This window comes from Staurois parvus, unplaced genomic scaffold (assembly GCF_062004578.1).
Source record: "Staurois parvus isolate SC_StPar_1 unplaced genomic scaffold, SC_StPar_1.0 ptg000358l, whole genome shotgun sequence".
NCBI classification, from domain to species: domain Eukaryota; kingdom Metazoa; phylum Chordata; class Amphibia; order Anura; family Ranidae; genus Staurois; species Staurois parvus.
Window position 1 is genome coordinate 2,218,951 of NW_028318154.1, and position 12,583 is coordinate 2,231,533.

The window sequence follows — 12,583 nt, forward strand, 5'->3', positions numbered from 1 at the left end:
TATAAAAATAAAAAATAAAAAAATTCCCTAACAGGGTTAATTTTAGGTGAATTGCAGTAGGGTTTGATGAGCCATGTTATTGTTAGAATCATCATGTCAATGGCCCTCTAGTGGTTTGTTATTGGAGGAAGAGGATGAATTCAGAGGAGAGCCAAAAAGCTCCACTCAGTGCGTGATATGGAGAGGCATTCCTATTGGGGTCATAAATAGAAACATATACATTGCAGGTGATCAAGCATAAAAAAATAAAATGGGTAGTTTAATTTTGTTGTAGATATGGGCTAAAATAATTTGCTGTAGACAGTAGCAACATGCTATAAGTCCATTCATTTAAACATTGTAATGCAATAGGTTTACTTTTAAAATATATGTGAAAACTAGCAATCAACTTCTTATTTTCTTTTTTTTCTGTTCATTATACAATTTAAAGTGTTCAATAGGTCCAAAAAAACTTGTTAATTGTAGCAGAAATCCAGAGCTGTTCACTCTGACTTATTTTAAGCAGAGTTATCAACTCTGCCCAGTTCACTCTGTGAACTACAGAACACCTCCCCGCTATGTTATGCATAGACGGAAACATTATTATTATTGGTAATTCTATAGAGCTGTCTGTTTACGCAGTGCTTTATAGATTTATATTGTACATTCACGAGTCCGTAACCCTCAAGGGGTGTACAATCTAAGGTCCTTAACTCATATTCATACATACACATACTAGGGCCAGTTTAGTCAGGATCTAATTAACCTACCAGTATGTCTTTGGAGTGTGGGAGGAAACCAGAGTACCCAGAGGAAACCCACGCAGGCACAGGGAGAACATGCAAACTCCAGGCAGGTGGTGCCATGGTTGGGATTTGAACCAATGACCCTAGTGCTGCCAGGCGGAAGTGCTAACTATTTAGCCACTGTGCTGCCCGGTTTAGAGGGTTACAGGAAGGTGTTTCCTAACTCATCTCCTGTCCTTGGGTGACCGTGCTTCTCCTCCATAGCTACAGTACAGTGAATGAGCAATGTCTCCCTAAGACAGTAATTGTGTTACTGGCAGGATCACCAGGTGAAAATAAAAGAAACAAAAAAGGAATTCAATGTAGCTACCACATCTAAGGAGTGGTAAACTACAATATAGTGTATTTCTTGTGCTTAGGTTTAGATACACTTATGCATGCCTTTGACAAGACGGTGTTATGGGTGATATCACAACTACAACAGAAGGTAATTTTTCGAGCTCATCCCACACACATTGCAGTGAATATGTAGCACTTGAAACGATTAGCAAAACAAGCTTATAAATTCATAAGTGCAAATGCTAATTCTGCATAATCTTTAATTAAACCAAAACAAAATACCGTTCGAATGACTTCAGCATTGCAAATGTCATTGAGACTCCCTGCTTATTAAAATATAATGAGACAGTGGTGACCAAAATGAATTACAGAGAAGCAAGAATTGTTGGGGGGTAATGAAGAGAAAAAGGCTCAGAAGATCCCCTAAACATTATAGAGAGTGGAGATTTGGAAAAGCATCCGGCTTTCAGAGTAATCTGCTCTGTAAATGCAGAATGTGCTTTTGTCTGTGGAAATAGAAAGCTAAGCAGTCTTTCTTGAAATTAATTTATATATTGCAGACATCTGATGTAGCAGGGGATTTATTGCACTGCTTTAAATGACACATTCTTATCTCCTGTAACACATGGCTCCAGCACTGAATTTTCCTTTTGGTGACTGTTTTTTCCCCTCTAGAGGATTAGAGCGCATTTGTATCCCATTACACACCCTGGCATTTTCTGACACCCTGGCTGAAATATTGTGTTACTCTGCAGGTGGTGTTTCCAAGAGTTGCCCAGGTCTGCAAGAATGACATGGGGGGCTCTCAGAGGGTACTCGAGAAACAGTGGACCTCGTTTCTTAAAGCTCGATTGAACTGCTCTGTCCCCGGCGATTCCCATTTTTATTTCAACATCTTGCAAGCTGTTACTGATGTCATCCATATTAATGGCCGGGATGTTGTGCTAGCCACATTCTCCACACCCTACAACAGGTACGTAGACACTCTTCAGGACTTTTCATTTGCATTAAGATTCCAAGAACTGGCCCAGAACTGAGTTCCCACTTCTTTACAGTGTAACAGGCATGGTTATAATGGAAAATATTATTTTTTTCATACAGAATCATTACCTATGGTAACATGACACAATGGCTACAGTACATTAAATATGTAATATTTAAAGGGAAACTCTACAGTTTTTTGTCTATTTTATTTATTTCTTTTTAAGTTTACATTTCTGTACTGGTGATTTATATCTGATGATTTACTACATGTATGCAATATGTGTTATAAATAAACATTTAAAGTGGTATTAAATCCAAAAGCAAACATTCATTACATTGCAGCTTACCATTTCTTAGATGTGATGTTATTTTTTTATTTTTTTTTTAGGCTTTCTTTCCTCTATTTTTTCCTGGTGATCCAGCCAGTACATCAGTTGTTTTTCAAAAGACGTTGTCCAGCAGAATGTATCAATTACAGGGTTGAGCCTAACCATTTACCACTAGGAGGGGTGTTTACAATGATCTCCTTTTATTTATTTATGTAAAATCTGTATCCCAAAGGGAAAAAAACTGTAACTGCTTATCAATTGTTAGCTGGAGTTTGGCTTCAATTTGAGTGTATTTAAATCTGCAAGTATGTCACACACTGGCCTCCCCCCAGACTGACAATGCTGCTGTCCAAAGGTGGTGCCCTTGTGCTCCTTCATCCAGAGTGCAGGCACTCTAATACAGATGTCTTAATGGCCAGGTCACCAAGTGAAAGCAGTGAGGAAAAAAAGCCAAAAAAATGAAACTAATTCAGCCATTACATCTAATAATTGGTCAGCTGCACTATATTAAATTTTTGGTTTGGGGTTTAATACCAAAGAAGCAGTAAAGCTCCCTTTCAGATAGAGCTGTCACTCCTTGTACGGAGAAAAAGAGAGGAAGGCGCCTCTAAGTGTAGTATTGACAATCTATTTAGTAAACAATGGATAAATTGCACCTACAAGATAAATGTAGCAGGTGAAGGGGGCAGTAATGCGTTTTGGAGCATGCTCAGTAGGCTCCTTCTTCAGAGAGCCTGTTGAGCATGCTCCGAAATGCATTACCTCCCCGTTCACCCGCTACATCTAACTCTGCTCTCCAAGCTTCATTTTTGATGCACAGGCACATCCTGGACTCTACTTTCTGATCCTATAGACAGCTTGCTGCTGGACGGCTGGATGTCCTACCTGGATCTAATTACCACAGGATGGGTCTTTTCAACCGTTTATCTTCTAAGTGCAATTTACCCATTGTTTACTAAATAAATTGTCAATACTGCACTTAGAGCCGCCTTCCTCTCTTTTTCTTGTTACTGCATTAGAGCCTTGCTTCCACTCTAAGAAGAGCTGCCTCAATGTTACTGCTCCCATCCATCCATCCATCCATCCATCCATCCCTGATATCCATCTGGCACCTTTATCTTACAGCTACAGAGGTTGGGCTCCAACAATCGCGCCCTATATAATATACATTTACTCTTTGCACAGAGTGCCTGGAAGCGTATTGAGTCACCCAGTTCTGTTCTTTTTAGAACACCTGGTAGATGGATAGATCACCTTCTGAGTGTAAAAAAATATTATCTCCATGCAGTATTTACTTTTTACCTAAAAAAAAATTAACTTGATGCATAACTAAACTTTTTTTTTTTTTCGTTTTTTTTTTTTTTTTTTTTTTTTTTAGAAAAGAGTAAAGTAGTGTAGAAGGTAGAACCCCTAATACACTTTTTTTTTGCTCTTACCCTCTCTATTTGTGCTGGTAAGAATTGTCACCAAGACAAACAAATGTTAAGAAAATTTTTGCTTTCCACCAATAGCTGAGGCTAAAGCGTCCAATGGGGACACCGGACTTCCTGTTGTGTCTCTGGGACAGGGCAGAAACACTTCCCAACAGAACACGGCAAACAAATGGCAGGAGTTCTAACCCCTCTCTCTTCTATTTATGTGTAAAAAATGTATGTCTGGACTATACGTAAACTTCAGTTTTATTGTCCTGACTATAGTAAATAAACAAGATACTTACAAAACCACTTTACATCCTTTTTATGGCAATTGAATAGTTTAGAAAGACATTTAGTGTCATTATGGCGTAATGGGTTTTGTTAAAAGTTGAACATTTTCAGCAAGGAATTGCCAAGTATTGAGCTCATGACGACAGAAACAATTTCAGTTTATTGAACTCGAATCAATAAAAAAAGGATTTTAATTGGTTGCTGTAAGTTACTGGAATTTCACATTGCTTTTTGCCTGAAGGACTTCATCACAGTAGTGGTTTATTAGTGTATTATTTGTAGCTTCAGCCATAAGTCCTTTGATTAGCATGCCAAATTGTAGCTATTATGGCGAGACAGTGCATGTTTGGATTTTCATGGAGCAGATGTTATTGATTAAGGTATGGATTGTAAACGTATTGGCAAAAATAGGACATTATTTATACTGTATATCAACTAATATTTAGCATTAGATGATCAAGCCTTTATAGAACATCTGTCCAAATCTACATTTCATTTATTACAATTTAAAGAACAGCCAAGCTTTATCTTAACTTAGCAATGCAATTTATGCCTCTCGGTAGTTCTTCCACTAGTACTTCCAAGTACGAAGGGGCAAGCCTCCCAAGTGACAGTTCTGCTGCTTGGTGATTTGCTGGGCACTGTCAAATGGGAGCTGGAAATGGTGAGTATTGCGTAAGCTCCAACTAGAGCACAGGTGTCAAACTGGTGGCCCTCCAGCTGTTGCCAAACTACAAGTCCCATGAGGCATTGCAAGATTCACCGTTACAACCATGACTTCCAAACGTAGAGGCATGATGGGACTTGTAGTTTCACAACAGCTGGAGGGCTGCCAGTTTGACACCCCTGAACTAGAGTGATTAAGAGCTTACACAGAGTTTCCTTTCCTAGCTAAAAAGAATGTAAGCGGGGGAAAAAAGAGAGGTCAGGATGTTCTGTTAGGGTGGAGAGGAGGTTTATTATGGCCCTATCACCATACAAAAAAGCAGGAAATTGGTAGCATTTCAAAACCTAGGGCACTGGAGTTAGATAGAGATGATCTTTTGCATGAACAAACCCCAGGTTTACTTTTATATTCAAAGCAAGTATTATTTACTCATAGAAACCAGTCACATTTTAGCATTCTATCATTTTTATAATGGTCTGCTCAGTGAAACATGGCTGGACACTATTAATTGCTATTAATTCATACATTTTCTATTTTGTGTACTGAAGCAAATTGATGCAGTGTTTGCACAGTGTAAAATTCAATTTCTTCCCACCCTATCATAATTGGGGGCCTTACTATATCCAGGAAAGCTTCCCTAATGAATAAACACTTTCACATATATCTTTATTTGGAATATTCCAGGATATCTGTAGTAGCATGAAAACATGCCCATACGGGTCACCACAGGGAAGTGCTGAATTTTTTTAGCCATAATTTTATTAGCCATAATTGTATTTTTATTCACAATTGGGTATGATCTGGTGCAGTTTAATATATCCCGCTGTTTAAAATCATTAGAAAAAAAATCCCGTCATCTGACCTAGTTTTTTGGCATTAAAACCATGAATGTCAAATGATGTAATACTGATCATGTTTTAATTGGGTGCTTTAGCTTTATGCTGCATTCACCGCAAGTCTCGATTGGCTCTGTGGCACAGTGGGATTTTTGTGAATTAGTGCTAGGAACATGTGGATAATATCTACAGGCCAACATTTCAAAATAATAGGCCATAATTCCAGCAGCCCACTACCTACTGTGCAAACCCCATAGCAGAGATGTTTCCTCAGGGGGATTTCATTCTTTTTAAGTTCGCTGTAATTAGGTCTTCTTTATATAGAATTCATTCAGGAAAAAAGCTGCTAACGGGAGCTCGGCTGGCGCTACATTTGTCTGTTTTGCATGGGATTGCCCTGAGTTATCAATAGCCAGGGGTCATGGAGTTCAAGACTAAGCTTTCTGGGACAGGAAGGCTTCTATAAAGCATGTGTTTCAGTCACAAATTGTATGCATAACTGTGGAATGACTAAGAAATTCTGGGAAATGTCACATTGCAGCATCCCAGGCTCTGCCGTCTGTGCTTATGACATGGCCGACATCGCGAGTGTGTTTACGGGGAGGTTCAAGGAGCAGAAGTCACCGGACTCCACATGGACCCCAGTCCCTGATGAACGTGTACCTAAACCCAGGTAATTAATTGATGAATCTAGTCAGTATATAGGTAAAGATAAGATTATACATTCCCTTTCTCTAATAATTTGGGTTGCTAAAGTTCATCTAAAGTCAAAACTTTTTTTTCCATTTTTGGATAGAGTATAAAACCTTTGCTTGGCTTCTATTGCTGTCTGTGTCCCCGTTGGGGAGAGTTACCTTTTCAATTTGTGCGAATACAAATGCTTACCAGAACAGGAAGTGACCAACAATCTTCCAGTGGGGATTTCTGTTCCAGTAGCAACTGTCTGAGTTGATTTACTTTCACTTTAGGGAGATTTCCTTGCATCTCCATGTCTCAGCACTGGAAGTGAAGAGAAATTTCTCCCCAACAGAACACAGACAGCAAAAAAGAAAAAGGAACAAGGGAATTACACATATCCTACTCATTTCAAAATGAAAAGAATATTTTTTCTTTAGGATGTACTTTAATATTTATCTGAAAATGTTCTTTGCTTTTCTTTTAAATGTGGTGTTGTCTTATCACATGTGTGTTTTTGGCACTTTTGCTGAACATTACACCACCTGTAGACTGTTGTATTTCACAGTATTTGTTTATAGAGATGCTACCATTCTACCTCACAGCTTGCAATCCATGCTCCTAGTGAGGCATCACTAGACTTTTCATTGACATAAAACCAATGGGGCATATATTTAGATTGTCTGCAGGAAACAATCTTCATTTGTAAAGTTGGCCATAGATAAATTCACCGTCCACATGATCGAGAAAAAAATCCCCACAAGCCTGTTCAACTTTTGTCAAACAGGCACGACCAAACATGAATCAAAATTTGATCAGTCCCTGTTCAACCCAATTATGGCAGCACACCTGGCCAGCCCTATGTACATAATTCAAGTGGAACTTTAATAAACTGCAATAAATGCTTTTAATCTTTACTTCACAAAGTGCTTTATGATGTGCACTAAGCTCTGGGCAGCTCAGTGCACATTCTCGGGATACATGAACTCTTGTGTACATGTGTGGGGGTTACTACACTGAGGCCAATAAATAAAGTCCACGTTATTTGTAGAACTACTTTTCTATTGGCTTTCTTCAGCGTCCCCATCACCCATTTACCCCAACAATTCTCAGTTTAGCAACAGATGTTCAGAAGTGTCCAGAAGATGGAAGCAAAATAAGGCAGGAACTAGCTCAATTTGTAAGAGTTGAGGCCTGGTGCCTCTCTAAGCATTGGCCCACTAATCATTTGAGCCATTAAAGAGAAGCTAGGCCCTGCATTTATCTAGAATTCATGTAGAAGTCCTTGTATGATTTCCTGAGAAATACATTAGTAGGAATATTTTTTTTCACATTTTAGAGACAAGCGATGATGTTTAATTCTCTTTTGTAAACAAATCATGCTGAGGTTGTGGTCAGGAAACCAAAGTTAGCATGATCCTTTCATTTACGTTGTGTGTCATCCTATTTTTCTGTTTTGTGTTCCAGACCTGGCTGCTGTGCTGGCTCCGCCACAGTAGAGAAATATGCCACATCCAATGACCTTCCAGACGACACTCTTAATTTCATTAAAACACATCCTCTCATGGACGAGGCGGTGCCATCTATTGTAAACAGGCCTTTGTTTCTCCGGACTATGGTTAGGTGAGCGATTTTGTGGAGGCATGGAGCAGATCTCTGTGTATGCATTGCTGTTAGGAAATACATTTCAGGTACTTTGAAGGTCTGTAAACATCTCTGCTGTTCTTGGCCTTTTTCCAACGTGAACTGATGAGAGCGCAGGGCAGATGCCACAAGCGTCCCATGGCTGCTTTCAAGATATAAAATGTCATTTCAGCTGTGCTAAAACCAGATGTTAGTGAAGATAGAGATCAGGAGGTTAGCGTGCCTCAGGTGGATTGAAATGGTATAAAACTTTCAATATCACACCAACATATTTTCCAATTTATTTTTTAAGCCATTACCCTCTGTCTCTTGATGTTTATCATGATTAATAAAGTTTTATATAAATCTACAAACATTGGTAATCAGTGGCACTAAAGCCACATCTCAGGAGAAGGCGAGTAAGCAGCGTGGAAGATATGTTGTACATATTAAAGCGAAGATATTTTTGGAACTAAGGATAATGAAGAGGGTTAACTGAATAATCTGGAGTTGATGTAGCAATGAGCTATGTTCAATCCCTATTTTTATGGAATTAAACATTCATTCTCATTGGTTCTCATAAGGAAAGGATTCCATTTGTATTCTTTTTTTACAATTTTGTAAAGCCAATGGTTTATTGCTGCTTTTTCTTTAGCTTTATTATATGCTATATATATGTAATCTCATGGTTTTAATAAATGTTTCCTGACAAAACTAAATTTGGAATTTGCTTGCAGAACTGAAAGTTTGCTTGCAGCGCCCTACAAAATAAGGTTGCTGATATTTTTCAGTTGGTTGCAAATTTAACTTTCACTCTCTTCTAAAACTATGGCCACTGCAACAATCCAACACTTTGGGGTGTTTCAGATGCTGCATCCCCCACTGAATGATTTGGTTTTAGCATCTACTTTTTTTAACATTTTTACAGAAAAGGGTTGAAACTTGTTAGTTTTTCATATTTTTTGTGTTTCTGGCAGAAAACCAAGAACATTACAAACTGTTATAGTTGTCACCAAAATAGGTAAGGGGAATTCTCCTAAAAAGGATACTTTTTTTATAGTGGCCACACTAAAAGGTGAATTTTCAAACAGAAGAATTTGCCCAGTGAGGACATGGCAAAACCTGACAAGTTTCGACCGTCCCTCATGTAGTCCAAAACTAAAAAAAAAAAAAAAAAAAATGTTTTGACTGGAGTCCTAATTTAATCACCTTCCACCTAAAATGAAATAAATATTTTAGGTAAATTCTCTTAATTAAATTCATTTTTATATAATGCTGGCTTTGTCAAAAACATAAAATTATTTTCTTTGGGAATGATTTCTATACTTGCATAAACAAATTGAAGGTGATGTTATTTGAAGCTAATATGTTTTGCTTTTGTCTAGGTATCGACTTACAAAAATTGCGGTTGACACTGCTGCTGGCCCTCATCAGAATCATACAGTGGTGTTTCTGGGATCGGAGAGAGGCGTTATTCTCAAGTTTCTGGCAAGGACAGGATACAGTGGCTTCCTTAGTGACAGTCTCTTCTTGGAAGAAATGAATGTTTACAATCCTGAAAAGTAGGTTTTCCTTATACACATCCCTCTTCTGTTGTCCTGCACTGTTGTTTTTCTGGCACAGAGTCCATCACTAGTTGCAAAACAATCCTGAAAATCTCAAAACTCAATTTCTACAAAGAGCTTTATGTTCTATAAATGCTCTGATTCGAGTTCATTAAAGGGTATGTACAGGGATATGCCAAGTAGAAAATATGCTGGTCCACTTTGTGAGCCACTGTCATTTTACCTCTACAGTGACCCCCTTGCTTGCCCATGTATATCCTCCCTCCTAGATTGTAAGCTCCAAGGAGCAGGGCCCTTGAACCCCTTGTATATGGAATCGTATTGTTACTGTACTGTCTCGTGTACTGTCTCCCCCATAATGTAAAGCGCTGAGCAAACTGTCGGCGCTATATAAATCCTGTATAATAATAAAACACGCAAAAAGCCCCAAATGTCAGTCTTCATCTTTCTAGAAATTATATTAAATTTCAGTGAAGTTTTATGTTCAATTCTACTGAGAGCAGAACCTTTTATACCATTCTACAATATGTTATATATTTAAAGACGAGATGAAGTGACCACAATTCTATAGGCCGTAAAAAAAAAAAAAAATGTAAAAAACTGGCTTGACCTACAATTAAAACTAAAAGCTAACATTTATTACATAGCAGCTTACCAATTCTTAGATTTGGTGTCTGCATTATGCTTTTTTTGTAGGCTTTTCCTTTTGTTATCAGCTCCTGTTGTGGGCTGGCAGCACACAACATTTTTGTGGCCTAAGTGTTGTCAGACTGTCTACTGTCTTTTGCTAAACTATTTAACCACTCTGTCTCTCCGATTTCTACAGCATATGCAACAATTTTTCAGTGGTCCAAGATAAGAACTAAATGGGCTAAATAGACTCTTAAGGCTAGTACACATGGGTCAAATATCGGACAGTTCAACATAAACCTTTCTGACCTTCAGCCCATGTGCACAGGACATGTTTAACAGAAGCAGGTCTAATGACTGGCATTTATCGAACGGACATGCTGGAAAACCAACATCTGATCAGCACTTGCATCCAATGTCTTTGAACGCTGATCATTGTGTTTTGGTGGGGGGTCAGTCCCCCTGTCAGAACACAATAGCTCAGTGGGGGAGATCGCCACACAAACATTGTTTAGTTAGTATGGTGACCACTGTTTTTTTTTGGCTCAGCCCGCTGGGTTGAATGGAACAAAACTCCCCATGTTTCCCAGGCATTAACGATAACATAGAAACTGTGCAGAGGACATGGGGCTGCTCTGAATTTCAGCTATCAAACAGAGATGACAAAACACATTCAGTGGTATATTTAACGGAACAAATATTAGAAGCTAATTTTTATGGTTTCCAATAACTTAATGCTAACATGCGCTATATATATATATATATATATATATATATATATATATATATATATATATATATATAACGTTTTAGTGTGTTAGCATTGTTTTTTATATATATATATATTTAGAATATGATCCTGAAAAAAAGAAAAGGTTGTAAAGTATGCCGTCACTGCTAACATGACTTTTAATGTGCAATGTTTTTTTATTCATTTAGATGTAGCTATGAGGGAACAGACGACAAGAGAATTATTGGGATGCAGCTTGACAAGCAAAATGGTGCTTTGTATGTAGCATTTTCCACCTGTGTCATCTGGGTTCCACTTGCAAGATGTGAACGACACATGAAATGCAAAAAGTAAGAATGCCCCTATACCCTTAACTTTGGTCTGCAATACTTAAGGCAGAACTTCACTTTTTTTTTTTTTTTCATGGGAAAAACTGCAAAAAAAAATCTGACAGAAGTTCTTACTAACAAAAATGTAAATACTTGGCATTATATATACTGTACTTTGAATTTATACATACCATGTTGTAAAGTTGCTTAGTCTGACTCACTTGATATGGTTTTCATCCTTTATTGCTCTTGTTATCTTGTTAACCACCTAATTCTTTCAAACTAAGTACTGCTTGAATAACACCACATATATAGACAGCATGAACAATCTACAGAATTGTATTCCTATAAATTCTAATTCTTTAATATCAATTGTTTTTCTAGGACTTGTATAGCTTCCAGAGATCCGTACTGTGTTTGGATGCGAGATGCGGGAACTTGTTCGCAGCTGACACCTGGTACTAAGTAAGTTGACACAAATCAACTGATATAACCGTTCCAGAGGTTACGGCAGTAAATGTTTTAATTGGCTGTGCAACTGACTTTGTCTCAAATCCCTGACTGCTATGATACAGTGTTAATTATCATAAAAGGGAAAAACAAAATGAATAACATACAGTCAGCCTGACACAATGAGCCAATGTTTCCATTCTGCATGAGAAGTCATTGCTGAGAAATCTTAAGAGTGAAATGTGTAAAAAGAAAAAAATGTCCTTGGCGAGCAGGTGCCTCTGAGCCAGCTATCTCTAATTATGGAAAATATAAGACTTTTCAATTCATCAAATAGCTTCAGAGGAGCCACTTGTTGCACAAATGGAATATGCAATTGAACAGTACAGCCAAGTAAACATTTTTTGTGGGGGACTGGTAACACACAGGACTTTTTGTTTTCCAAAAAGCAAAGATGGTATTGATCTATTTCTCTAAGGGCTTATGTACAGGCAAGTACCGTTCTCCTGGCAACCGATAAATCCAGACATGTCCATCGGATTGCCAGACAAAGAAGCGTGATTCATCACTCCAGAGAACATGTCTACACTGCTCTAGGGTCGAGTGGCGACTTGCTTTACACCACTGCATCCAACGCTTTGCATTCACTTGGTAATGTAAGGCTTGGATGCAGCTGCTTGGCCACAGAAACCCATCCCATGAAGCTCTCTATGCATTGTCACGGTGCTAATCTGAAGGCCACACGAAGTTTGGAGGTCTTTACCTATTGACTCTGCAGACAGTTGGTGACTTCTGCGCATCGTGCGCTTCAGCATGCGCTGACCCCACTCTGTCATTTTTCGTGGCCTACCACTTGGTGGCTGAGTTGCTGTTGTTCCCAGTTGCTTCCACTTTGTTATAATACCACTAACAGTTGACCGTGGAATATTTAGTAGCAAGGAAATTTCATGGATGGACTTATTGCACAGGTGGCAACCTATCACGGTACCACGCTT

General features: G+C 38.3%; 1 protein-coding gene across 5 annotated transcripts in view; it reads left to right on the forward strand.

The window, feature by feature from the left end:
• Positions 1-12,583, forward strand: part of SEMA6A (semaphorin 6A) — a 273,665-nt gene that overhangs the window by 155,506 nt on the left and 105,576 nt on the right. For all 5 annotated transcript variants that reach the window (XM_089684826.1, XM_089684822.1, XM_089684823.1 and 2 more), the window contains exons 10-15: positions 1,820-2,037; positions 6,128-6,259; positions 7,729-7,884; positions 9,270-9,446; positions 11,019-11,159; positions 11,523-11,603. In XM_089684826.1, coding sequence (XP_089540952.1) covers positions 1,820-2,037; positions 6,128-6,259; positions 7,729-7,884; positions 9,270-9,446; positions 11,019-11,159; positions 11,523-11,603 — 905 coding nt within the window. The remainder of the gene's footprint in view (positions 1-1,819; positions 2,038-6,127; positions 6,260-7,728; positions 7,885-9,269; positions 9,447-11,018; positions 11,160-11,522; positions 11,604-12,583) is intronic.